We start from the raw sequence: 24364 nt of genomic DNA, 5'->3' as shown, positions 1-24364 counted from the left end.
CCTCATTTCCTCAGCTACAAAATGAAATGACAGGGGGGGCACGTGCCCGGGTGCCCCCCCCCTGAATCCGCCACTGGCAGCCTTCACTATGGACCGCTGCAGCCTTCACTATGGACCGCTGCAGCCTTCACTATTGACCACTGCAGACTTCAATATGGATTACTGCAGCCTTCACTATTGTCCACTGCAGCCTTCACTATTGACTGCTGGAACCTTCAGGGGAAAATGTCACAGGTAAATATGACATTCATTTATGGTATTCCTTTTGTAATAATGAATCAGATATCATCTGTAAATAACATATTTCTGATTGAATACTGTACGTCATCTCCTCGAGTCGCCTGACCCAATCCCTCTACCCATTATCTTCTGGTACTTTTCTATATGGGAATCTGAAGCTGTGGGTAACAAGCTGTGGTTAATAATAACAGCAGACACATTAAAGTTTAAAAGTCCCATTTGGCTCTATGAAGCATAACATTATCTAAAGAATGGGATAATCTGCAACCTTACTTTGTCAATACTGGTTTTTCATCATTAACTCCTATGATAGTGACAAAAATCGTTTTCTCCAATTCATGTTGTCCATCTGACAATCGGATTGTAAAGCTGTCAGAAAGATTTTCAGAGTCATCATGCACATACACCAGCTTCATACCTAATACAATAAAGAATGGTTATTGTATCTGTCTCTCTACTTATCTACCTATATATGTAGGGATTTAATAGGTTCCAACATTGGCAAAGTTACATGGGACATATTGAGGCTAGCTGAATGACGACATATACAGTATGTATCAAGCATTCTTTGGAGTGGACAAGTGTAGAAGATACCAACCAATCAGCTTTTCGCTATCATTTAATAGAATGTACTTCATAAATATTAGCTAGAAGCTGCTTAGTGGCTACAGGCAACTTCCCCACTTGTCCACTCTTTAAAATGTTTAAAACATTTCCTCCTATAATCCCGACATGTTGATTAGCCACACACATTTTACAGAGAACATTATTATAGACTTGCCTTTGTCCTCCAATAACTTTAACTTATCTGAGTGTAGGCAGCATTAGTTGCATCAGGCCATTTCAGGAGCTTGGAAATGGAGATAAGCGACAGACACCAATAGGTATATGTCGCTTTAAGAAGTGCAGTCCTGTTCAGTAATTTGAATACAATGGATTTAGGTAAAGTGGAAATATTTATTAAAATCATACATATAATAATTCATACATATAGACAGTTGTGCACAATAATTTCAACAGACAGACAAGACTTACAACACATAACATGTATGATTTTAATAAATATTTCCACTTTACCTAAATCCATTGTATTCAAATTACTGAGCAGGACTGCGCTTCTTAAAGCGACATATACCTATTGGTGTCTGTCGCTTATCTCCATTTCTGTCTCCAAAAAAGGTTACACACCTTTGATAAGAAGCAGCAAATCCTGCACAGTAATAAGAAATTGCTCTGTGCAACAGCACATTATGAGTTTTGCTATGGACTTGGTTATATAAAATACAATACAAGTAATTATTGTGGCTTTGTGATTTTGCACAGCTAGCGCTCTCCAGCAGCCCTAGGGTTACTACCTCTGTTTTCTTGTTACAACATTTCAGTGATAGTGAAGAGGGGAAAGATGAGTTTCAGGAATTTCTGGAGGAACCCACCTGTTATCATCATCAAATAACTCACATACTGTACATTCTTTTTTCCCTTCAGTAGGATACTGTGCCCTGCCACACTGCAAAAATTGTTCATGAATGACAGAATTCATGAATGACAGAGTTCAAGGTGTTGACTTGGCATCTATTGTACAACTTGGCTTCTATGGAAAACAAGTCCGTCATATGGAGGTCCACCTCGCAATTTAAAGGACTTAAAGGAATTTAAAGGGGTTTGATGCTAACGGCTTGTTGCCAGATACTACAGGACATCTAGAGATGTTGTGGAGCCCACTCAGCAGAACAGAGCTGTTTTGGTGTCACAAGGAGGGCCTATGTAATATTAGATTGTTTTAATGTTATGGTTGATCAATATAGCTTTCCCTTTTTTCAAAGAGAGAAGCACCAAGCTATAACTTGCCTTCACTGGAAGTATCACCAGTGATGGCACTTGTGAGTAGCACATTCTGTGTGGGACAGGAGACATCCACCCAAACAAGGAAGAAAAGTAGTATGGGAACACACCTCGAGGCTGGCTTTTTGCACACAGCCCAGATAGGGTTGAAACAGTGATACAGGTAGGATGGTCATGGTTCATCCTGTGGGAGACAGAATGACCCTATACTGTAACTGGGAAACTGTGGCATGCAGACCAGCAATTCAAAGACCATGCTAGAGCCTATGTTATCCTGCAGGAAGCAGGACTGAAACTGCATGTGGGAACAATTGTGGCAGTCCAAAGCCAGATACCAGAGCTTGTGTTATTCTGCTGGAAGCATAATGTAGAGCAGGGGTGGCCAAACCTGTCCTCAAGATCTACCAACAGTTCATGTTTTCCAGGCCACCTGGGGATCTATAGCAGGAATGAATGCATCATGTTTAAAAATGTGACAGTTAGTAATGGCCACAGCTGTGCACCAGCTAGCTGGTTTGGAAACGTGGACCATCGGTAGATCTCAAGGACCAGTTTGGCCACCCCTGGTATAAAGCCTCATACACACTAGATGAGATTTTCTAAGATATCATTCAATAAATTTGTCTGTGATATATATGTACACACAGTCTGTCCCTTTTCTACATGTAAGTTCCATCATTCCAATGGATTCAACAGTGAAGTTGGGTGGTGTGCAGCGTAAAAGAGCAAAAGACCAGGCTGGACAGAGTGAGGGCAAAGCAGACAGCACTCAGAGGCAGAGCAGGGGATGAGACAGAGTGGAAAGCGGGCACAACTGGGTTCCATTACAAGTTACTTACTAACATACCATTCTTAAGGCATTCCAGTGTGAAGTCATGTATCATGGGAAATGTGTTACTAATGAGACCTTTAGTTAATTGCTTCAAGTAGTCTGTGCCATAGGTCTTTTCCATAATGAAACCATGGCGGGGCTGTACTGTAACAATAAATGTTAAGTGATTCTGCGGGACATCCATGTCTGATACATTAATTACAGATGGATTAAGTTCCTTCATTTGACCTTCCTCCAGCTGAAGAAAAGAAAAACAGAACATGCATACAATTGTCATTATTATATAAACCCAAAATCTAGTACCAATATTTTAATTGCACTCATGTTCTGAGCTTGGGTTGTTCGGTAAATATACAAATGCAGCAAGGTTGCTGAATCTCATACACTCTCTGTAGTATGTGTATTTTATGTGTCCAGATTTAAATAGCTATCATGACATCCTTGCTATTAGATACATTTGATAGCATAATACATATTTCACAATATAATGGCAAGTCATGGAAAATAGATATCTAAGATGCTACCTATTTTCCTTTAATAATTGAAATAGCAAATAGTTCTACAATCATTTAACTTCTCTCTAATATTCTGTGGACTAACATGAGACATTACGGTATAGGAAGAAAAATGCCCGTACACTGCTAAGATCGAAGTCTGCCATAAATAGACTCAAGGTATATGATACAGTAGGGGGATTTAGTATTCGAACAGTCATAATGCCGATAGCAGTATCTCGAGGGTCTGATTCCCAACAGATCCTAATGAAAAGTGCCGGGGTTAGGGTTAGTTTTAGGGTGGGGCTTAGGCTGTGTGTTCGTGGGGGGGCAGTTAGTGTTAGGCTGCAGGAGGGGTGGGTTAGGGTTAGGCTGCAGGAGGGGTGGGCTAGGGTTAGGCTGCAGGCGGGGTTGGTTAGGGTTCGGGCTAAAACACTATCAAATGTTCCTGTATTCTAATTCTATGTGACATGGCACACTGTGGTACTGGCCAGATCCGTTGCACAGGTGTTGGGACCTGGGACTGGTGGTTGTCTTCTCTCACAGCACAGAGGTAGTGGCAGCCTGCCTACTTAATCTAAATATGAGTCTCCACTGCTAATGAGAATAATTATGCTACACAGCTACTCTGAACTGGCAGAGAACAATGCAACATGCAACACTAAAGCAAAAGCCTTCTCCTGAACCAGAAGAGGCAGTAGCAGGGGTGCTTTATGAGAGGAGGAGGCCCGTGTGCAGCCTCCTCCATCCAGGTCCCATCCCCCCTGCTGGCAGCCGCACAGCGCTACACAGACTGAGCTCTACCGGGCTCAGACTCTAATGAGCATGTGCAAATATCCAGTAAAATTGTGTTGTGGCCATTTTTCCTGTGATTTCCGCAGCACTGCAGACATTGTGAGACTCAGGAGGGCAAAGTATCATAAAAATGGGTGCAGCATGTGCGGAGGGAGCCTCCCTGGACTCAGGGGCTTATGTGCACCACACACTGCATCCATTATAAATACACCATTGGGCAGTAGGTTACGTTATGATAAATGGTGACAGACCGTCATATCGGCCAATTGATGGCTGTCTTAAAATTTCAACAACGGCCACTGTAGTTTGTTCTTCATTTCCCACCATCCAACGACTCTCCTCATTCCAACTATAGCACACTCTGTTAGCTGCCTACAGATAGCATTCACCAAAGGCTGCTGTAATTTTGCTGACTGTTCATGTTTCTGCCAAACAGTAGCCACCCCCACCAACAGTTACCATTGTTATTTTACTAACTGTAATTAAAACTTTCAAATATAAAATAACAACACATATAATAGTTACACCTCCCCTTATTGCAATAAATTAATGAAGACAGTAAAATAACATCATATAAGTATAAGTAATACACAATGTATGATCATTATCCATGTAGAATCAGGCATGTCCAAACTGTGGCCCTCCTGCTGTTGTGAAACTACACATCCCAGCATGCCTTACCATACTTTTAGTATTCCCTAATAGCAAAACTATGGCAAGGCATGCTGGGACTTGTAGTTTCACAACAGCTGGAGGGCCATAGTTTGGACATGCATGATGTAGATTATTGTATACCCCATAATGTATGAAATATCTGACAATGAAATACATTGCTATGTCAATACGTTACGAAAAATCCATGTGGAACCGTATTATTATTTAGGGAAAAGAAAAGTAAAAGCGCACATAACATGGAAGAAGATGTGAAACAGTAGCAGCTTTTCCACATAGGTAAGCCAAAGTTTATCATCTTTGATCTACTCCAAAACATATAGTAATGAGCCAGCATGCTGCTAGGGGGACACATGATGCTATTATTCTGGTAAGACATTTTCCCTCATTTAGGGCCAGATACAATAAGCTTCAAATGTGATAAAATGTAGAGTGATAAACAACCAACCAATCAGCTCCTGCCTGACATTTTCAAAAACACTCTGTGACATGGCAGGTAGCTGCTGATTGGCTGGCTGTTTATCACTTTCCATTTTATCACTTTTGAAGCTTAGTGCATCTGGCCCTTAAGCTGTGTACACACGGAGCAATATGATCGCTCACAATGTATTGCTAGCAATATATTGCTCAGCAATCATATTGCTCAGTGTTTTCCGTTTTAATCAGCGAACAGAGATGGTCGCAGATGAAAATGACACACTGCCGGGAGAAAAGGCAGGGGAAGTCGCAGGTCGGAGGAGCATGCTCCTCCGACCAGCGACCATTAGGAGACTGAAAACGAGAGCGCGCACCCGGCGATTTATCGCCGGTGCACACTCCAATCGCTGGCAATATGGCCACTCATATGGTTTATGCCCGTGTGTACACAGCTTAAGACTGTTTAGAACACTTCCGTTAGATAACGCTTCCATTGCCAACATTCCTTACTGTAATGTTTCTGGCCATGTATTCGGGTACTTCATCATTTGTAGGGTTAATCAATATGTAAAATGGCTTCTCCAGCGAGCGATGCTTCCCGTCGGTGACATACAATGTAAACTGGTCAGCAGTTGGCTCTAGGCGGTAATGTCTTGACTGTACATAGTTTATGTTATGAGATAAGATGTCCTTCAGTAGAAATGAATCTGGGAGACAGAAGTATTTTACTTTTCTTTTGCAAGAAGAAATAAAAATATTTTCATAGCAGATGAATGTCTAACCCAAGCATGAACCAATTTTAAGGATGTTTATTCTGCCGACTGCAAAATAGGAATCTGTGATGATGGATATATGCATGTAAACAAACAGTCGCCCTTGGGTAATAAACATCACAAATGCAACTGAGATAGGCCATGTATATGCACATCCGCAGGCAAGCCAGTTATCTCCTTTGCACCTTAACTACTATAAGCTAGGCTGCAGGCAATGCTAGTACTTGGTTTGTAATACTATCAGCAGTATACTGTATACATGCTTTTACCATCATAGCTACAAAAAATAAAAACCAAGCTTCCACCCTTTCAGTTTTGACAGATATTTGCATAATGTACCATCTTTAAACAAGGTGGCAGCATTTCTGGAAAGATAACAACATTCCATTGTAGCTTTATAAAATAATGCCTCATGCTGTGGAAATTCTATTACGGGAACAATAAAATATGTAAAATCATGGTGATCATTTAAGAAGGAACTATGCATATTAAAAATTGACTTTTATTTGTTTTGTGAATGCTCCTTATCAGCTAGGAGCAGGAATAGACAACCTTCAGTACTCTGGTTATTGTGGTTAGCTTGCTGGGCATTGAGGAAAATGGCCTTCAGCAACAGGGGCTACAAGTTTCCCGCTCTACTGTATGAATTATCATTTAACTACGGCAGCGTACTTACCAATACTTATGCCCATGTTACTTTTCTCAAACCCTGGAGATGGGAGGATATTTTCAATGTAGCCGTACTGAGGAGGAGACACTAATATAAACTGCAATGTGTTATTGTCTGTGTCTGGGTCGTTAGCAAATAAATGGCTCACTGTAATTGTGCTTGACCTTCCCTCGTCCACAATAAATATTTCACCTGTTCAAGAAACAAGTTAAGATGTGGTAAGACAATGCTGGCATTTATTTGGTAGTCTGCTGTGTGTAATAAAGTGCAGCTAAACAGGTGTACATATCTTTATGCTTGACCACCATTTTAAAACATGTTAAAACTTTATTTAAACAATTTGTAGACAACTGCACCATTTTAGCACAGTTTCTTGTTTAAAAAAAAAAAAGAAAATTCAGATTTCTGTCTAATGCATTCCAAAAAAATCAGTAGTGCTTATTCCACAGTAGCACAAGGGTGGGTGTGGTGTTATAAAATAGTTTTTAATGGGACAGTAGCAATGCAGACACCATGGGCCTTATTCTGATCGGTGCGGCCAAACGTGCGTACGTTCGCTATTAACGTACGCTAGCCGCACGCGGCCGTTGGGGTTAAGTCCACCCACAACTCAGCCGCATACGTACGGGCATAAACAATGTAGAAGGGGAGTGGTGTACAAATGAGCGTACGCCAACGTACACGGACGGGCCGGCCCTTACACTCCGACAACTGGCGTACAACTGAGCGTACGCCGCCGTTTACGGACGTCTCTCGTCCGTCTTCCCACCGCCTTCTTGCGGAGATCTGAGCGTACGCCAGCTTGCACGGACGGGTCCCTATTGTTTTCAATGGAAAACTCAGCTTATGTCACCGCTCGTGAGAGTGAGCGTACGTCCGTGTCACACGCAGCCGCGGTGGTGCGCGGCGGGCATACTACTCACCCGTCCGCGCCCGCCGTCGGCTAGCGTGTAGTGGTCTCCAGGTCAGCGGCAGCAGGCAGCGGCAGTCTGGTGGGCAGCAGGCAGCGTGGGACGCCGGCAAGTGTAGCGGTGTGTGCTGTAGGGGTGCCGGGAGGCCGGCGCCGCCATCTTGGTTAAGGGCAAATAGCAGATTGGCTCATGTCTGAGGTTTCCACCCATACTGACCTGACAGCCAATGGCAGCCGCCCTCTAGGGATATAGGGGATCTGCCTAGGCCTGTTCAGTGTCAGTACAAAGAGTCTCCAGAGGCGTTCACAGCTCCCAGCTGACTCCGGCTCTCTGACTCACCTCTCCTGACTTGGTGCCTTGCTTCCAGTGCTCTGTGGTTGATCCAGGTCCTGCTTAACCCCATCGCTGCCAGTTCTCTCCACAGTCTGGTTCCTGCCTGCATCCCTGAGCTCCCTGGCCTCGCTCTTCAAGTCTTCTGCTTCCAAGCAAATTCTTCATTCTTCAGTCATCATCCATCTTCTTTCAGTCTTCAAGGATCCTTCATACCATCAAGTACATTCTCTTTCCGGATCCTCTCATTCTTCAAGACCCTAGCCTGCCGTCCTCAGTGCCTTGAACTGTCATTATTTAAATGAACTTTTCTTCTTTCAAAGTGCCGTGCTGGCTCAATTATTATTTACCATTAACTGCCACTTAAAGAAAGTATTCAAGTGTGTATTGTTCCATTTATGAATTCTATTATTAAACCTGCACGATTTAATCCTTCCTCCTCTGGTCCGTCTCCGGTTGCTACACACCACACGACTTCATCCAGCCCTTCAGTCGTGACAGTTTGTACTGACCCGATGGAGTCGGGTGAAGAACAGGCTTCCATGGCGGACGCATTTCACAGCATCGTGGCTCGTCTGGAGCAAGTAGAGGCTACCCAACGCCAAGTGGCTCAATTTCTTCAGGCCTTGTCTCCGCCCCAGGCGGCTCCCTCAGTTTCTGTGACTGCAGCACCAGAGGTTCCAGTTCCTGTTCCTATACCTGGACCCGTAGTTCCTCATCATATGCAATTACCAACCCCCAGCAAATATGATGGTTCACCGAAGGGATGCCGTGGGTTTCTGAACCAATGCGATGTTCATTTCACCTTACAGTCATCTCACTTCCCTACCTCCAAGGCAAAAGTGGCATATATTGTGTCTCTCCTGGCAGGGTCAGCTCTGGACTGGGTGTCTCCTCTCTGGGAACGCGCTGATCCCCTGCTCAATGACTATGAAGCTTTCATTACCTCTTTCCGTCGCATCTTCGACGAACCTGGCAGAGTTTCTTCTGCCGCTACTGAGATCCTGAGGATTCGCCAGGGTAGTCGATCAGTGGGACAATATGTTGTGCAGTTCCAGACTCTGGCTTCGGAATTAAAATGGAACGAAGAGGCTCTCGTCTCCGCCTTCTGGAATGGGCTGGCAGGTCGTATCAAGGACGAATTAACTACCCGTGACTCTCCTGCTACTTTGGTTGAACTCATCTCCTTGTGCAACAAAGTAGATCTACGGATGCAGGAGCGTCAACTAGAGAGAAATCGCTCCGATCGTCTCCGCTCTCGTTTCACCACCAACGCCGTTCCTGTTCCTAGACCAGGTTCCTCCACAACTACACCCCCAGATGAACCCATGCAGATCAACCGCTCCCGGCTCTCCTTAGAAGAAAAATCCCGTAGACGTCGAGAGAATCTTTGCATGTACTGCGGTTCTTCCGCTCATCTGCTGTCTTCCTGTCCACTGCGTCCGGGAAACGACCGCTCCTAACCTCCCCGAGGGAGGTCAGGTTAGGAGTCCTGCTTTCATCTCCCTCCTCAACTGTTTCCACCATTCCGGTTACCCTTGTGTGCCCTCAGGGGAAAATCAAGATTCAGGCCTTACTAGATTCCGGAGCGGCTGGAAACTTCCCTTCTTCTTCTTTCGTCCTTCAACATTCCTTGGCGGTGCAACCTTTGGCCCATCCCTTGGTCCTCACTGCAGTAGATGGGAGTCGCATCAGCAGTGGGCAAATCACTCTTCAAACCAATCCTGTGACGGTTCTCGTGGGTGCTTTACATCAAGAGACTCTAGAGTTTTTGGTCCTTCCTCAGTCGTCACACCAGGTAGTCCTGGGCCTACCATGGCTTGCTAAACACAATCCTCATATTGATTGGTCCAGTATGGAGATCAAAGCCTGGGGTACGAACTGCCTAACTACTTGCATGCCTCGTGTCATTCCACTCCATCAAACTAATCCTCAAGAAGAGGGAGGCCCCAGTCTTTCGTCTTCACCAGCTTCACCCTTGTCGATACCCACACCATATTCTTCTTTTTCTGACGTCTTCAGCAAGGGAGGTGCCGATACCCTGCCGCCTCATCGTCCCTGGGACTGTCCGATTGAGTTGATGCCTGGGAAGTTTCCACCTCGGGGCCGCATCTACCCCTTGTCTCTACCTGAGACCAAGGTTATGTCTGACTACATTCGTGAGAACTTGAATAAAGGGTTCATTCGCCCATCTACTTCGCCAGCCGGAGCGGGGTTTTTCTTCGTAAAGAAAAAAGATGGAACTCTCCGGCCGTGTATCGACTACAGGGGTCTGAACGATATCACGATCAAGAACCGCTATCCTTTACCCCTTATCACCGAACTTTTTGACAAGATCCGAGGGGCTTCTATTTTTACTAAACTGGATCTAAGAGGGGCGTACAACTTGATCCGGATCCGTTCTGGAGATGAGTGGAAGACGGCTTTCAACACCCGAGACGGCCACTACGAATACCTGGTGATGCCATTTGGTCTTTGCAATGCTCCAGCCGTCTTCCAACAATTTGTAAACGACATATTTCGAGATTTGCTGTATCATTCCATTGTGGTGTATCTCGATGACATCCTCATCTTCTCGTCTAACCTCCATCTCCATCGTCAAACAGTATCTGAAGTCCTGCGGCGTCTTCGCCAAAATAAACTATACTGCAAGCTAGACAAGTGCGTCTTTGAGGTCACCTCCATTCCATTCCTCGGCCACATCCTCTCCAGCACTGGGATAGAGATGGATCCAGAAAAAGTAAAAGCCATCTTAGACTGGACAGCCCCCACCACGCTCAAAGGCATCCAGAGGTTCCTGGGCTTTTCAAATTATTATCGTCGCTTCATCCGGAACTTCTCCACCCTTGCTGCACCTCTTACTGCTCTAACCCGTAAGGGGTCAGATCCAAGTCAGTGGTCACCTGAGGCCTCTCAAGCCTTCCAGCAACTAAAGAATGCTTTTATCTCCGCCCCAATCCTTCTCCAGCCAAACCTAGACAAACCCTTCATTCTCGAGGTGGACGCATCCTCAGAAGGGGTAGGGGCAATCTTGTCGCAGAGAGGGGAGGACCAGGAACTTCACCCATGTGCCTTCTTCTCCAAGAAGTTTCTTCCAGCGGAAAAGAATTACCCCATTGGGGAGCAGGAGTTACTGGCAGTCAAATCAGCATTGGAGGAGTGGCGGTACCTCCTGGAGGGGGCACGACATAAAATCACTGTATATTCAGACCATAAGAATCTCTCATTCCTCAAGCACGCCCAATGTCTTACAGCTCGTCAAGCCCGCTGGGCCATGTTCTTCGAACGTTTCAATTTTCAAATCAGATTCAGACCCGGGACGATGAATGCCAAGGCCGATGCTCTTTCACGCTCTTTCAAAACCCCAGCAGACCTTGAGACTCCGCCTCGACCAATCCTTGATCCGCTGGTCTTTGCTCAAGTAACAGTCCAGCCTTCACCCCCACCAGGCAAGACCTTCGTTCCTCTCAATCTCCGCAAGAGAGTGCTGTCCTGGGCACACGCTTCCCGTTTTGCAGGGCATACGGGGGCACAGAAGACTTTAATGTTCCTGTTGCGTTCATACTGGTGGCCTACCATTCGTCGCGATGTAACCAGCTTTGTTGCCTCCTGTGTAAAATGCGCTCAGCATAAGTCCTCCAGAACGTCCCCTGCCGGTCCTCTTCTACCTCTAGCCATACCAACAGAACCATGGTCCCACCTGTCTATGGACTTTATCTGCGAACTTCCTCCCTCCAAAGGGCATACGGTAATCTGGGTGGTAGTTGACCGGTTTTCTAAAATGGTGCACTTCTTCCCATTGAAAGGCCTTCCATCCGCTCCAGTTTTGGCTCAGCTCTTCATTTCCACCATCTTCAAACTCCATGGGTTGCCCAAAGAGATTATATCCGACCGTGGAGTACAGTTCGTCGCAAAGTTTTGGAGGGCCCTCTGTTCCGCTGTACAAGTCAAGCTCAAGTTCTCCACTGCTTTCCACCCACAAACCAACGGACAGACAGAACGTGTCAACCAGGACTTGGAAGCCTTCATTCGTTTGTTTGTCTCTTCCTCTCAAGACGACTGGGTAGACCTTCTGCCTTGGGCGGAATTTGCGCACAACAATTCCTATCATTCATCCTCCGGCACCACTCCCTTTTTTACTGTCTTTGGCAAACATCCTCGATCTCCAGAGTTCTCAGATTTATCGTTTTCCGATGTCCCTGCAGCTGCTTCTTCTCTACAACGGTTTGCAAAAATCTGGTCAGACGTTCATACCGCTCTCCTCAAAGCATCCGCTCGATATAAAAGGATGGCGGACAGAAAAAGAAGAGCGGCTCCTAGATTGAAGGTTGGAGATCGAGTATGGCTGTCTACCCGCCATATACGCCTTCGGTTACCCTCCATGAAGCTGGCTCCCCGGTTCATCGGGCCATACCCAATCACTCAAGTGATTAATCCGGTGGCCTACAGACTACAGCTCCCTTCTTCCTTGAAGATATCGAATTCTTTCCATGTGTCTCTTCTGAAGCCTTTGAGATTGAACTTATATCAGAAGAAGGTGCCTAAGCCGCCCAAGATTGGCTCAGAGAGAGAGACAGAGTTCGAGGTGAGGCGCATTATCGACTCACGTTGTCGCAATACCCATCTTCAGTATCTGGTAGAGTGGCTTGGATTCGGTCCTGAAGAGAATTCCTGGGTTGATGCTGCAGACCTCCATGCTCCCCGTCTGGTGAGACAATTCTTTCAAAGGAATCCACACAAGGTGCGTAGGTGCCCTGGGGTCACCCAGAAAGGGGGGGGTACTGTCACACGCAGCCGCGGTGGTGCGCGGCGGGCATACTACTCACCCGTCCGCGCCCGCCGTCGGCTAGCGTGTAGTGGTCTCCAGGTCAGCGGCAGCAGGCAGCGGCAGTCTGGTGGGCAGCAGGCAGCGTGGGACGCCGGCAAGTGTAGCGGTGTGTGCTGTAGGGGTGCCGGGAGGCCGGCGCCGCCATCTTGGTTAAGGGCAAATAGCAGATTGGCTCATGTCTGAGGTTTCCACCCATACTGACCTGACAGCCAATGGCAGCCGCCCTCTAGGGATATAGGGGATCTGCCTAGGCCTGTTCAGTGTCAGTACAAAGAGTCTCCAGAGGCGTTCACAGCTCCCAGCTGACTCCGGCTCTCTGACTCACCTCTCCTGACTTGGTGCCTTGCTTCCAGTGCTCTGTGGTTGATCCAGGTCCTGCTTAACCCCATCGCTGCCAGTTCTCTCCACAGTCTGGTTCCTGCCTGCATCCCTGAGCTCCCTGGCCTCGCTCTTCAAGTCTTCTGCTTCCAAGCAAATTCTTCATTCTTCAGTCATCATCCATCTTCTTTCAGTCTTCAAGGATCCTTCATACCATCAAGTACATTCTCTTTCCGGATCCTCTCATTCTTCAAGACCCTAGCCTGCCGTCCTCAGTGCCTTGAACTGTCATTATTTAAATGAACTTTTCTTCTTTCAAAGTGCCGTGCTGGCTCAATTATTATTTACCATTAACTGCCACTTAAAGAAAGTATTCAAGTGTGTATTGTTCCATTTATGAATTCTATTATTAAACCTGCACGATTTAATCCTTCCTCCTCTGGTCCGTCTCCGGTTGCTACACACCACACGACTTCATCCAGCCCTTCAGTCGTGACAGTCCGTGTACGCTGGCATACCCTTCACATATATGGACCTGCAAATCTTGCCTTTCAACTACAATTCTGACAATTGATTAATTAATCTATTTGTTATTCAATTATTGTTTTCTATTAACTCAATTGTCTACCTTAATAAAGACCTAATAAAACAACATTTTAACCCTCATTACATGTATATTTGTTATGTTCTAATGTGGCATTTTAATCACTATCTATGTGTCCCCATATTGCTGTTACTTTTAAATCAAGTTATGTTGGTGTTTCTGTATATGTACTAAATTATGTCCATAATTACTTTGTCCACAATGTGTAACATGTATACCTACCCTGATGTTATGTGTGATGTTTTAATCGAACAACATTAAACATTCATGCATTTTCACTATGTGTTATTTTACTCAAAAACACACACATTCACACATCAATCATTACCCCTCACCTCAAATTACAAATATAACTTACATTACACATCTGTATGTACCTACCCTTACAAGCCCTCTAACATATTTATTATTAAAAACACAGGCAATTAATAAGACAATAGAAACGTTTATTTAGAACAAAAATAATAAGGGGGGGGGGATAAAAATAAATTAAATGCGGGCCTCCAGAAGGCCAAAAAGAATCTGTAAATACAGGAGGGTCAGGACGATCTCCCGCATGAGGGCTGCCACCTCCTCCTGCTGCTGTTCAGTGTCTGTAGTGAAGGGATAAAAAAAAAAATTAATATATAACATACACAAATGTTTGTTGTATTTGTACACAATAAAAACTTCAGAGTTATGTGTGAAGGCCACATACATTTTTAAACTACATTGAAGATGGGTCTGCTGTAAACACAGTACTAAAAAATAATATGTTAACACACACACATACTGTACATAGTAAATAACATTAATTCAATTACTCCTTCTTGGATGAATGTATGCTGTATCCCAATTGGTAGTTTGGTTTTGGGGGACTGTCCTCTAACCTCACAATTAGGCTGTGCTATTTAAGGGTTATGACATTGTTGTGGCTTAAGCACTCCTTACTATTTTAAATTTAGGACATTGCTGTACAAATTATAGGCCTACATCTATGTTTGTAAAGCATGCATCCGCATGGCCTCACACACTATTAACAAAACAATCTCTACATTTATGTTGCACATCATGCTGGGAACTGGAGTTACCCAACACCTGGAGCCACATAACTACCACACCACTAATGTCGGATATCTCATTGGATGTACTGTTATGTCAATTATTCAAGGGGTGAGGCATGGCCACACTCCAAAAAACCACCAAGGGGACCCTTGTTCCTGGAGAAGGACAGGACACACCTCATGGTCGCCCTGCAGTGATATGTTGCAACTAATGTTGATGTTGGATACACATAGGTGGTTGTTGTGATTGTTTATGTGTAGAAATGTGTAGGTAAACATTAGACACATTATTTACTTACGGCTACTTGAGCCATCCTGGTCGCCGCTGGTTGGCTGTGCGGTGGTTGGGGGGGTCAGGAGCAAGGGGGATGGGATGGGAATTTGGATAGAGGTAGTGGGTGTGAGTGGGGATTGTAGAGGTTTGGGGGTGGGTGGTGGAGAGGTGTAGGGGGGTTGGAAATGGGGTGGGGAGGGGGTGGGGGTGGGGGTAGGGGTGGGGGTGGGGGTAGGGGTGTGGGTGGGGGTAGGGGAGGGGGTTGGGGAGGGGGTGGGGGTTGGGGAGGGGGTGGGGGTGGGGGTTGGGGAGGGGGTGGGGGAAGGGGATGGGGAAATTGTGTGGGCCCCAGCTTGAGCCATTGTCTCGGCCTCCTCTTCCTCCTCCTCCTCTTCCTCCTCCTCTTCTTCCTCCTCCTCTTCCTCCTTCTCCTCTTCCTCCTCCTCTTCTTCCTCCTCCTCTTCTTCCTCCTCCTCCTCTTCCTCCTCCTCTTCCTCCTCCTCGTCTGGCTGCTCCTGGGCTGCCTGGTCCCGGGCTGCCTGCTCCCGGGCTTCCATGCGTGCCCTTGCCCGTGCTGAAATGTTCATGTTGATGACATAGAAATCAAAGATTGGGTTGCATAAAAAAGGGGGAAAGAAAAATTCACATTAGTCATGCTCATAACCTTCCAAATTATCATTGCTGTTATATTTCAGACATTTATCATGCAAACTAATTGATATGCTACACCCAAAAACTGAGCAACTACTTAAACCCCCCCCCCTATACACCCCCTATACACCCCCTATACAACCCATATACACCCCCTATACACCCCCTATACACCCCCTATACACCCATATACACCCCCTATACACCCATATACACCCCCTATACACCCCCTATACACCCCCTATACACCCATATACACCCCCTATACACCCCCTATACACCCATATACACCCCCTATACACCCCCTATACACCCATATACACCCCCTATACACCCCATATACACCCCATATACACAGGAACATATTTATAAAAAGTACAGAAAACATTTGCAAAAAAACGCAGACATACTAGTAATAAAAACTTACATCGGGCAATATGGCGGCGAAGTGTGCAGAGCAAAACTGGCTGCCGCCGGCGCAGGTCAGACCAGCGCCGCTCCACTTGCCCCAGGCTTCTGCGGACGCCGGTCGTGGAGTAGATTAGGCGGCGGGCAGCAGTATACGCCCGCCGCTTGTCCATATTGCTGACATGTGGGCCCCTGGGCCCCAGGTGACGGTCCATGACCTCAACCAAGGCCAACAACTCCTGGGTCGAAAACGGCCTAGCCCTGGTTGAAGTCATAGTGCCAATGGCGCAGTTATTAATTGCAGGTACATATATCACTTTTGGTGCTTGCTGATTGGTGTAAAAAATGGTTTGTTTAGTATTAACTTTATTAATCCTTCTTACATTAACAAACTGGATGCGAATAGAAACTTACGCGGACCGTTCCGATATACACAGACCAAAACCAACAGCATGCATTCAATGTATAGAGAGGAACTGTATATACAGTGTGCGGAAAATAATACACGCAAGCGTCTACTTATAAATACGCTGCTTAAAGGGGCACAATACACCCATTTCCATGGAGAGACGTACTGTATATACAGTGTGCATAAAATAATACACGCAAGCGTCTACTTATAAATACGCTGCTTAAAGGTGCACAATGCAACATGTTGGTGTATGACAATTTCAGACTCATTACATATGTAAGGAAAGTATTATAACGTGATGTTTTGAAATGTGACTCACAAAGCATACACGAACTCCAACAGATACCAGCTGACAACACTCATCATTGGAATGACAGGTGCACACATTTCACGATGCAGAACACAATGCTCCACAACCTGTGTATGTGCATATACAGGTGATTGATCAGGTGCGTGGAGACCTGCGTAATTTAAGCGGCAATTATCGGCGGGAAATATCGGCGTAAATTAGCAAGTACATTGCGGGAAAAAATATACGCCCCCTTGTTCATGGCGGGAGATTAACATATAAATATTCAGTCAGATGCAGGCCAGAATTGCTGCAAACATGTCTAACTCAGACGATTCCGCAGCTGAGGACGCTCTGCAGAGAGCACAAGCAGAATCCCTGCTTGAAGCGTTACAGAAGAGGGAACAGGAGCGGAGAAGGAGGGCTCAAGAGAGAGGTAGCCTGCCAGACCAAGCGGGCCCCTCACTAACAGGCCCTGTTCAACCTCCACCAGCTCCACAAGGGCCAAGCAACCAGCCAGAACAAGAGGTTGCATCTCTCCAAACAGGTGTGACCCAGCAGGTGCATGGTGAGAGAACTGGGGCCACCAGAAAACGAGCTGCAACATCTAGGGTGAGGACTGAGCAGGATACCACCTCCAAAAAGAGAAACCCTGCATTTGTAGAGGCAGAATTAAGAATTTTAGTGCCCAGAGCACGTGAATGGATAGAATTGCCAATCAGGAAGCCGGGTGCCAGTGCAAGGAGAAACCTTTGGGACAAGATAACAGAGGAAGTGAACCAGGTGTCACTAGTGGTCAGAGATTGGCTATCGGTGAAGAAAAGGCAAGTGTGTTTGTCCCCCTGATAATGTCATATGTGTGTACATATGTTACATGTATGTTTTGAGAATAATAGAAAGGTGTGTTTGTAGATAGTGCTACACTTCAATGTCACATGTGAACACAACCATGTCTAATAACCCACATTGATATATGAAACATGCACCATTGGTGTGATGTGAGGTTATGGGCACAGTTCTGCTCATGTGAAGTATGTGAAGTATGTGATGGGACAAGAGAAAGTGTGTTTTGGAAAGAGTGGTTGTAAAGGTGCCCATACACGTTACAATTATTGTATACAATATTGTATACAATATCGCATCTCATAGCATATCGGTTTAGCGATGAGTACAAAAAGTATGTGCAGCACATACTTTTTGTACTAGATCTCATCTAATCTGATCTCATCGCAAAACCGATATGCTATGAGATGCAATATTGTACACAATAATTGTAACGTGTATGGCCACCTTTACATGTTCCATATGATGCAACTGAAACAAGAATGAGCAAACTGTGCACATGTAGCTGGTGAGAAACTACACATCCCAGTATGCCATCCCATAGTTAAATGACTCCATAATAACCACACTGTCAAGCTATGGTGGAATGTGTAGTTTCACAACAGGTGGAGGTGCCTAATTTGGCCAGGGATGATGTCATTTCTGCATAGTGATCTATGTATGTGCATTTAGTGGCCTAATGAATGAGATGAGACACTGAAATGCCTCCTAATGGAGACATTAATGTATGTGTGGGACACATATGGATAAAAAACATAAGATCACCCACACTAGGAAATGTAACGTAGTCATGATGTTCACTAGCACAGTGGTGCACATATCTCATGGTGATATTTGTATTTTTAAACTTGTAGGTGGACCGACTTCAAAAGTACACTGAAGAGGAAGATGACTGACCGGTACAACCACAGCATGTCCACCGGGAGAGGTCCTATGCCCGATACTTTGGAGTATACCCCCCTGGAGCAGGACGCCTTGGACGTCATTGATGTTGCCGAGGTCAGGGGGATCTCCAATATGGACAGTGAGCTCCCGGCGGAGGTCTTTGATGCTGCTTTTGATGGTAAGTCACAGTAATGCATTGTATTTTGAAAGAGATTTTTTAGTGCGTATGTGATGGTGACATTGTTTTCAATTATTATCCTAGCAGAAGCAGAAACCCAGGATGTACCGGCAGCATCTTCCTCTGCAGAGCCACAGGTGGAGCAAGTGGTTCAGCCTCCACCAAGAAGACACCCCCAGCCCCAGCCACAGGAGACATGGGAAGAGAGCATGATGGTGACGCTGGAGAGGATCGAGCAGCAAGGGGTGGATGCTGCGCTCCGTCAGCAGCAGATTGGGGAATTTTTGGAGGATTGGAAGGCCACAAACAGGCAGCAGTGTGAGGCCTTCAACCGCATTAATGACACTCTGGCGGCTGGCATGCAAAACATTGGCCAACACCTCAGCCGCCTGAATGTCATTCTTGCGGAGCTGCTGCCCACCGCCAGGTCCCTAAGGGACAATCCCCCATCTGCTGCCCCACCCCAAGCTGCTCCCCAACCTTCCACCTCTGCTGACCCTCCTGTGTCCACTAGGGAAGACGCCGAAAGCCATCTGACCCAAAGGCCCCTGTCCCCAAGGCCCCATCTAAAAGGGGGAGAAAAGGGCCCAAATAATGAGACCTGGTTCACTTCCTCTGTGGTTGGACCCCAAATGTTTCAATTGCACTGGACATCCACTTCCTGAGTTGGCCATCTATCCATTTTCGTGCCATGGGCATTAAAGTTCTTATTTTGACCTCTACAAATGCAGGATAAATTTTTGGTGGTGTGTATCTTGCTTAGTATTCACCCTGGTTGTTGCAGTACGTATTCTGGTGTCCCCATTTCTTTCACCATTGCATTTGCAGGGTAACACATGTTTGGAGATATGCAACCTCTTGTTCTGGCTGTTTTTTTTATTTTTGTGTCTATTTTATTTGTTTATTTGATTTATGACATTAAAGTGTCAAGCTGTGATGCTGAACAGCAAATAAATTTATTTTAGCAATTAAAACAAAATTGTTGTATGTGTAATTTCTTGTGTGAAACAAATACTAGATTTATGTGTACTTACTGACCAGGGTATTTTTGAACATTTGTTGAAGTGTGGTCGAAGTTTCCCATGTGTAACCCTCTCCATGGTCATTCCCATGTTCCTATCCAACTTTTCCCTGCTAATTAGTTTGTGTCAGCACATGTGCAGAGCAACTTAATAGGTGAGAAAGCAGTTTGTGTGCAGGTGAGGTAGCTCCTACAGTAGTAGGTAAAAGCAGGTCCAGAACAATGCTTTCCTCATGGAGTGGGTGAGGCAGACAAACAAGGGTCAAAAGGTACATTTGTGTAGGAATGCATATGTGTCCTCCCTAAAAAAAGATGTGTGAATCGGCCAAACATGATAAAATTGCTTGTGAACAAACATGTATAAGTTTTTAAATATATATGATTTTACAGTGTCATAAGCAGATGTAGGAATCCTTTGTTAGAGAGATGTGAGTGCAATAATGTGGTGGCATCTTACATCCAGAGTGTAGTCAAATCCAATTCATAGCAGATCAGATAGTGGTACAGTTCTGTATTTTGGGTACTATACAAAGATTGTGTGCAAAATAGTGGGCATGGGCTTCAAACATTGCTGAAACATCCTTTGTAGGTGTTAGATGTGGTTTATGTTATTGTATCATAAATACAAAACCTATGTTTGTATTAGAGTGAACACGTTGACACATGTCGACTTGTGTAGATTGAGTGTGCTACTGTGTAAAGTCTATGAAAGCACGTAGTGAATGTGTGTAACTGTTTAGCAAATAGCTACCTTAGCATATATAAGCAGGTCTTAAAAAGATTCTTACCTTAAATTAAACAAACCTTTAAATGTGGAGAAGTATAGAAAGATAAGCTTCCAATGTGTTTGAGTGCTGTGTGTGGCTTGCAGGTAGTGAAATCATGGTTTGGACTTAATAGACTGCAGCATTGGTTATTACATTCAGGTGTATGTGTTTGAGTAGTAATCAGCGTAAATTAGCAAACCCAGGCGCACGCTGGCATGCGGTATCTGTAGGGGTGGTTTGAGATGGCGGTTGGCGGCCGCCTGTTTTGTGTCCGAAATGAACGGTGCCTTAGTCGATCGTGCGGTAGTAGCACCGCTCATTTTTGGTGCACACCCCCGTGTACGCCCATATTTACGCCCATTTTCCCTCATTATTTCGGCCGCTCCCCTCTTCACGCCCCTATGCCGCCCCCAATGCCCGTACACTCGCGTATAGGTTTTTTCGCACGTAGAGGCCCGTCCGTAAGCGTTGTGGAGTGGTCGCGCCTGCGCATTAGCGAATGTACGCATGCGCAGATCATAAAAAATCCCGGGACGTACGCGTACGGCCCGGCCGCTCCAACCAGAATAAGGCCCCATGTTATTGTTTGCTAGGGCTCATGTTTTTTTACAGCCACTCCCTGCTAACACCATGTTAACACCCCCAAATGGTCACTTCTGTCAACCACTTTGCAGGAGCATCCTTGGTGTGTGTAGGCACGCAGCGGCACCTTGATGCATGCACAATGCAATTAGAGTGCATGTGCAGTCTGCATATAATTGGCCAGTTCTATGAAACATCGACTTTGTGCCCATCTCTGAATCAGGGTCACTGATAAATTGCTTGAAATCACATTATTAGCATGTTGGCATGCTGTGTTCAATCTGACAGTGTCCCCGGTCTCATTGCTAACATTTTAAATGTCCAAAATACATATTGAACTCATTTAGGACAGTCCCACCAAAATCAGTTTAGGTTAGAAAATGGTTATTTACCCGCAATTAATGAGACCCCAAGGGATATCATGTAAACACCCAGTCTATATGGATATGAAATATGTGTGCTTCTCTACAGATACTTATATAATGTACATGATGATATGTTTCATAGATGTAACTAGAGTGCTGTGGGAGCTGTACTGTGAGAGGAGGATGCTGACGCTGTGGTCACTGGTTCATTAAAGTTCCTATATGCATTTAATGACTTTAATTAAGGACAGCAGTACCCACGGCTGACACCCAATTTATAAGTCACACTAATGGTCATCTAAGGGTAGAATAGCCTCCATTGTGGCCTACTTCTAGGGCAACATGCTGGCACCTATTAGCAATATGTGATGTTTACAGCTTGCTATTTAAAGTAAAATTGAGCATAATACCTAACAAAAATATGTTTTAGTTATTTGTATTATTTATAATTATACAATATTGAATTCCTCTTACCTATTGTAATTGTTGGTGGCTGGTTATTCACTGGAAGAACCGTGATATTGAGGTCATATACAGGAAAAGAGTCATGATTTGGCAATAGAGGATTATGTAGTCCATTAAAACAGCACTTTTGCACTTCTGTGTCCAATTCAGCATCAGATATAACAAGTGTTAAAATGTCAAAGCAAGGCTTTATTCCAATCTCCCCACCTGCAGAATTAGATATTAACAGCTGTTACAAGCATGACATACTCTTTACAACATTTTACCAGGTGGCTCACACATTATCCTACAGTCACAGAAAGCCTATTTTACTTGTATGCTTTCAACAAACATTCAATCATTATACCGTGTTTGTTTTTTTAAATTTTCATTAAAGTTTTTGTTTCTTTTCTGAATACACTGTGATAACAGATGCACATAAAAAGCTAAATCATTAACTACGATTAACATGAGTGACACTGTGTTCCTACCGGTATGTGTGTATACCACAGATCCTTCCAAAACATCCTTTTGAGAGAATCGGTCAATGGTGATTCCACCCTTTTGGACAGTGCCCCAACGAGGCTGGCGAGCAATCATGAAGATCAGCTTGATATCTTCGCTATCTGCATCTGTGGCATAGATATAATCAGCAGAAAGGACCACTTCTTCACCCTCTGGACAATATATGATGGGTAAAAGGCTGTCCTTCATAACTGGGGGCTCATCATTTACTGGGGAAACCTGAAAAATTACAATAATTAGTAAACCACCTATTGCGGATCAGTTGGCTTTAAAGGCAATCAAGCCAAAGTAATAAGATTCCAAGAACAATTTATGTTGTATTTATTTTCTATTAGTTAAAATAGGTAGAGGCTGTCTAGACATCATCCCACTTACCTAGATCATCTGGCATCTTATATTTAGTTATTGGTCAGTTTTTTTGGTACTTATGTATTATCTGGGCTCCCATGTTAAATGAACCCCATTTTTTCATACCCCTACTATCCAACTACGCATGGAGTTGACTTTATATAGTGTGGCGAGCGCAGCGAGCCACCATGCCCGATGCGTGGCGAGCGCAGCGAGCCCCGCGAGGGGACGCGGTCTCATAAGAAAAACGGGAGCCCAGATATTACATAAGTACCGTTTTTTTCTGAGGACAGAACTCGTGATACTTATTCCTAAACAGACTCATCATCAATTATAGCAACTCTGATGGGTTTATTTACTAAGATGGGAGTGCTATTGAAGATGGGATGTTGCCCATAACAACCAATCAGATTCTATCTATTATCTTCTAGACGGTGCTAAATAAATAAGAAGTAGATTCTGATTGGTTGCTATGGGAAACATTCCATCTTTAATAGAACTCCCATCTTAGTAAATAAAGGCTGAAAAACTCCACTACGGAGGGAGTTTAAAGGAAAACAGATACTTGCGAAGGGAGGGTGGTGTTTCTGTTATTTTTATACCACAGATTTTGCTTTATAAAAGAAAAGGACATACTATTGTATTCTGCACATGAACATGGTATTGCAAGGGTGATTACACCTGGGTCCATATAGAGTTTGTGGTCTGAGTAATCTGTGTCTGTTTTCCACAATTTTGGGGCCAGTGATTCTTTAAGGATAAGTCAAATAAAGTTGTAACTGAGGCAGATGCTATACGTCTGAGTCAAACCCATGTTGATAGTGATATCTTGGTCAGACTAACAATGAGATGGGTGGGACTACAGTTCCACCTGCCACATCTGACCAGCTTTTCATACTCTGACTCATCAGAGCAATGGATGGGTTAAAAGCTAGATGAAAGAATATTATCCCACATTGAATTTGGGTGATTAATACACTGATAAAAGATGCAAATGCAAATGCAGAGGTTAGAAAATCTCTGGGCAACCCTGAAAAACCCTCCTCCTAAAAGGCAGCAAAATTCCTCTGTTTTCAGAAATGGAGGACATCTCCCCCTCCTCCCTACCCACCAAATGGCTGCAGCCCTACAGCTAGCATATGCTTAATGGATCCTATGCATGTACAAAGAAACCGATAACCAATCTCCAACCACATCTGAAAAATCCTCATTATGACTGGTGGAAGACTTGCCATGGGTTTCCTTTATATAGTGTAAATAGCCCAGCCTGCTATAGATTGGTGCTGGTGGTGGCAGTATCCCATTATGTTTGTCCAATCATAAACAGTTGATTTTGAATTTCACCTATTGCAAGATATGCACGACTGAAAATAAATTTATATATGTATGCCTGTCCTATGGATCCATATGCATCCTCTAGATCACAGGTTCTCAAACTTGGTCCACGCACAGTGCCTGTTTTGCAGGTCTCCTCACAGAATCAAAAGTGAAATAATTAGCTCCATCTATGGATCTTTTAAAATGTGTCAGTGAGTAATGATTGCACCTGTGCACCTGCCGTGTGACCTGGAAAACGTAAACTGTGTGGGGTCCAGAGTTTGAG

The 24364-nt window shown here is 44.7% G+C and overlaps 1 protein-coding gene across 6 annotated transcripts in view; it reads right to left on the bottom strand.

Moving 5' to 3' along the window:
* Positions 1-24364, bottom strand: part of FREM1 (FRAS1 related extracellular matrix 1) — a 232723-nt gene that overhangs the window by 99032 nt on the left and 109327 nt on the right. For 5 of the 6 annotated variants that reach the window (XM_083185893.1, XM_083185856.1, XM_083185865.1 and 2 more), the window contains 6 exons: positions 22380-22632; positions 21919-22116; positions 6742-6927; positions 5803-5999; positions 2930-3152; positions 514-658 (listed from right to left, as the gene is read on the bottom strand). In XM_083185893.1, coding sequence (XP_083042019.1) covers positions 514-658; positions 2930-3152; positions 5803-5999; positions 6742-6927; positions 21919-22116; positions 22380-22632 — 1202 coding nt within the window. Of the gene's footprint in view, positions 1-513; positions 659-2929; positions 3153-5802; positions 6000-6741; positions 6928-21918; positions 22117-22379; positions 22633-24364 lie in introns of those variants that run through there. The other variant, XR_014473687.1, reaches the window with a different exon arrangement.

The sequence above is a fragment of the Crinia signifera genome, chromosome 1, assembly GCF_055691185.1.
Source record: "Crinia signifera chromosome 1, ASM5569118v1, whole genome shotgun sequence".
Classification (NCBI taxonomy): Eukaryota; Metazoa; Chordata; class Amphibia; order Anura; family Myobatrachidae; genus Crinia; species Crinia signifera.
The sequence above is the reverse complement of the archived record's forward strand: the minus strand, read 5'-3'. Positions and strand labels throughout refer to the sequence as shown.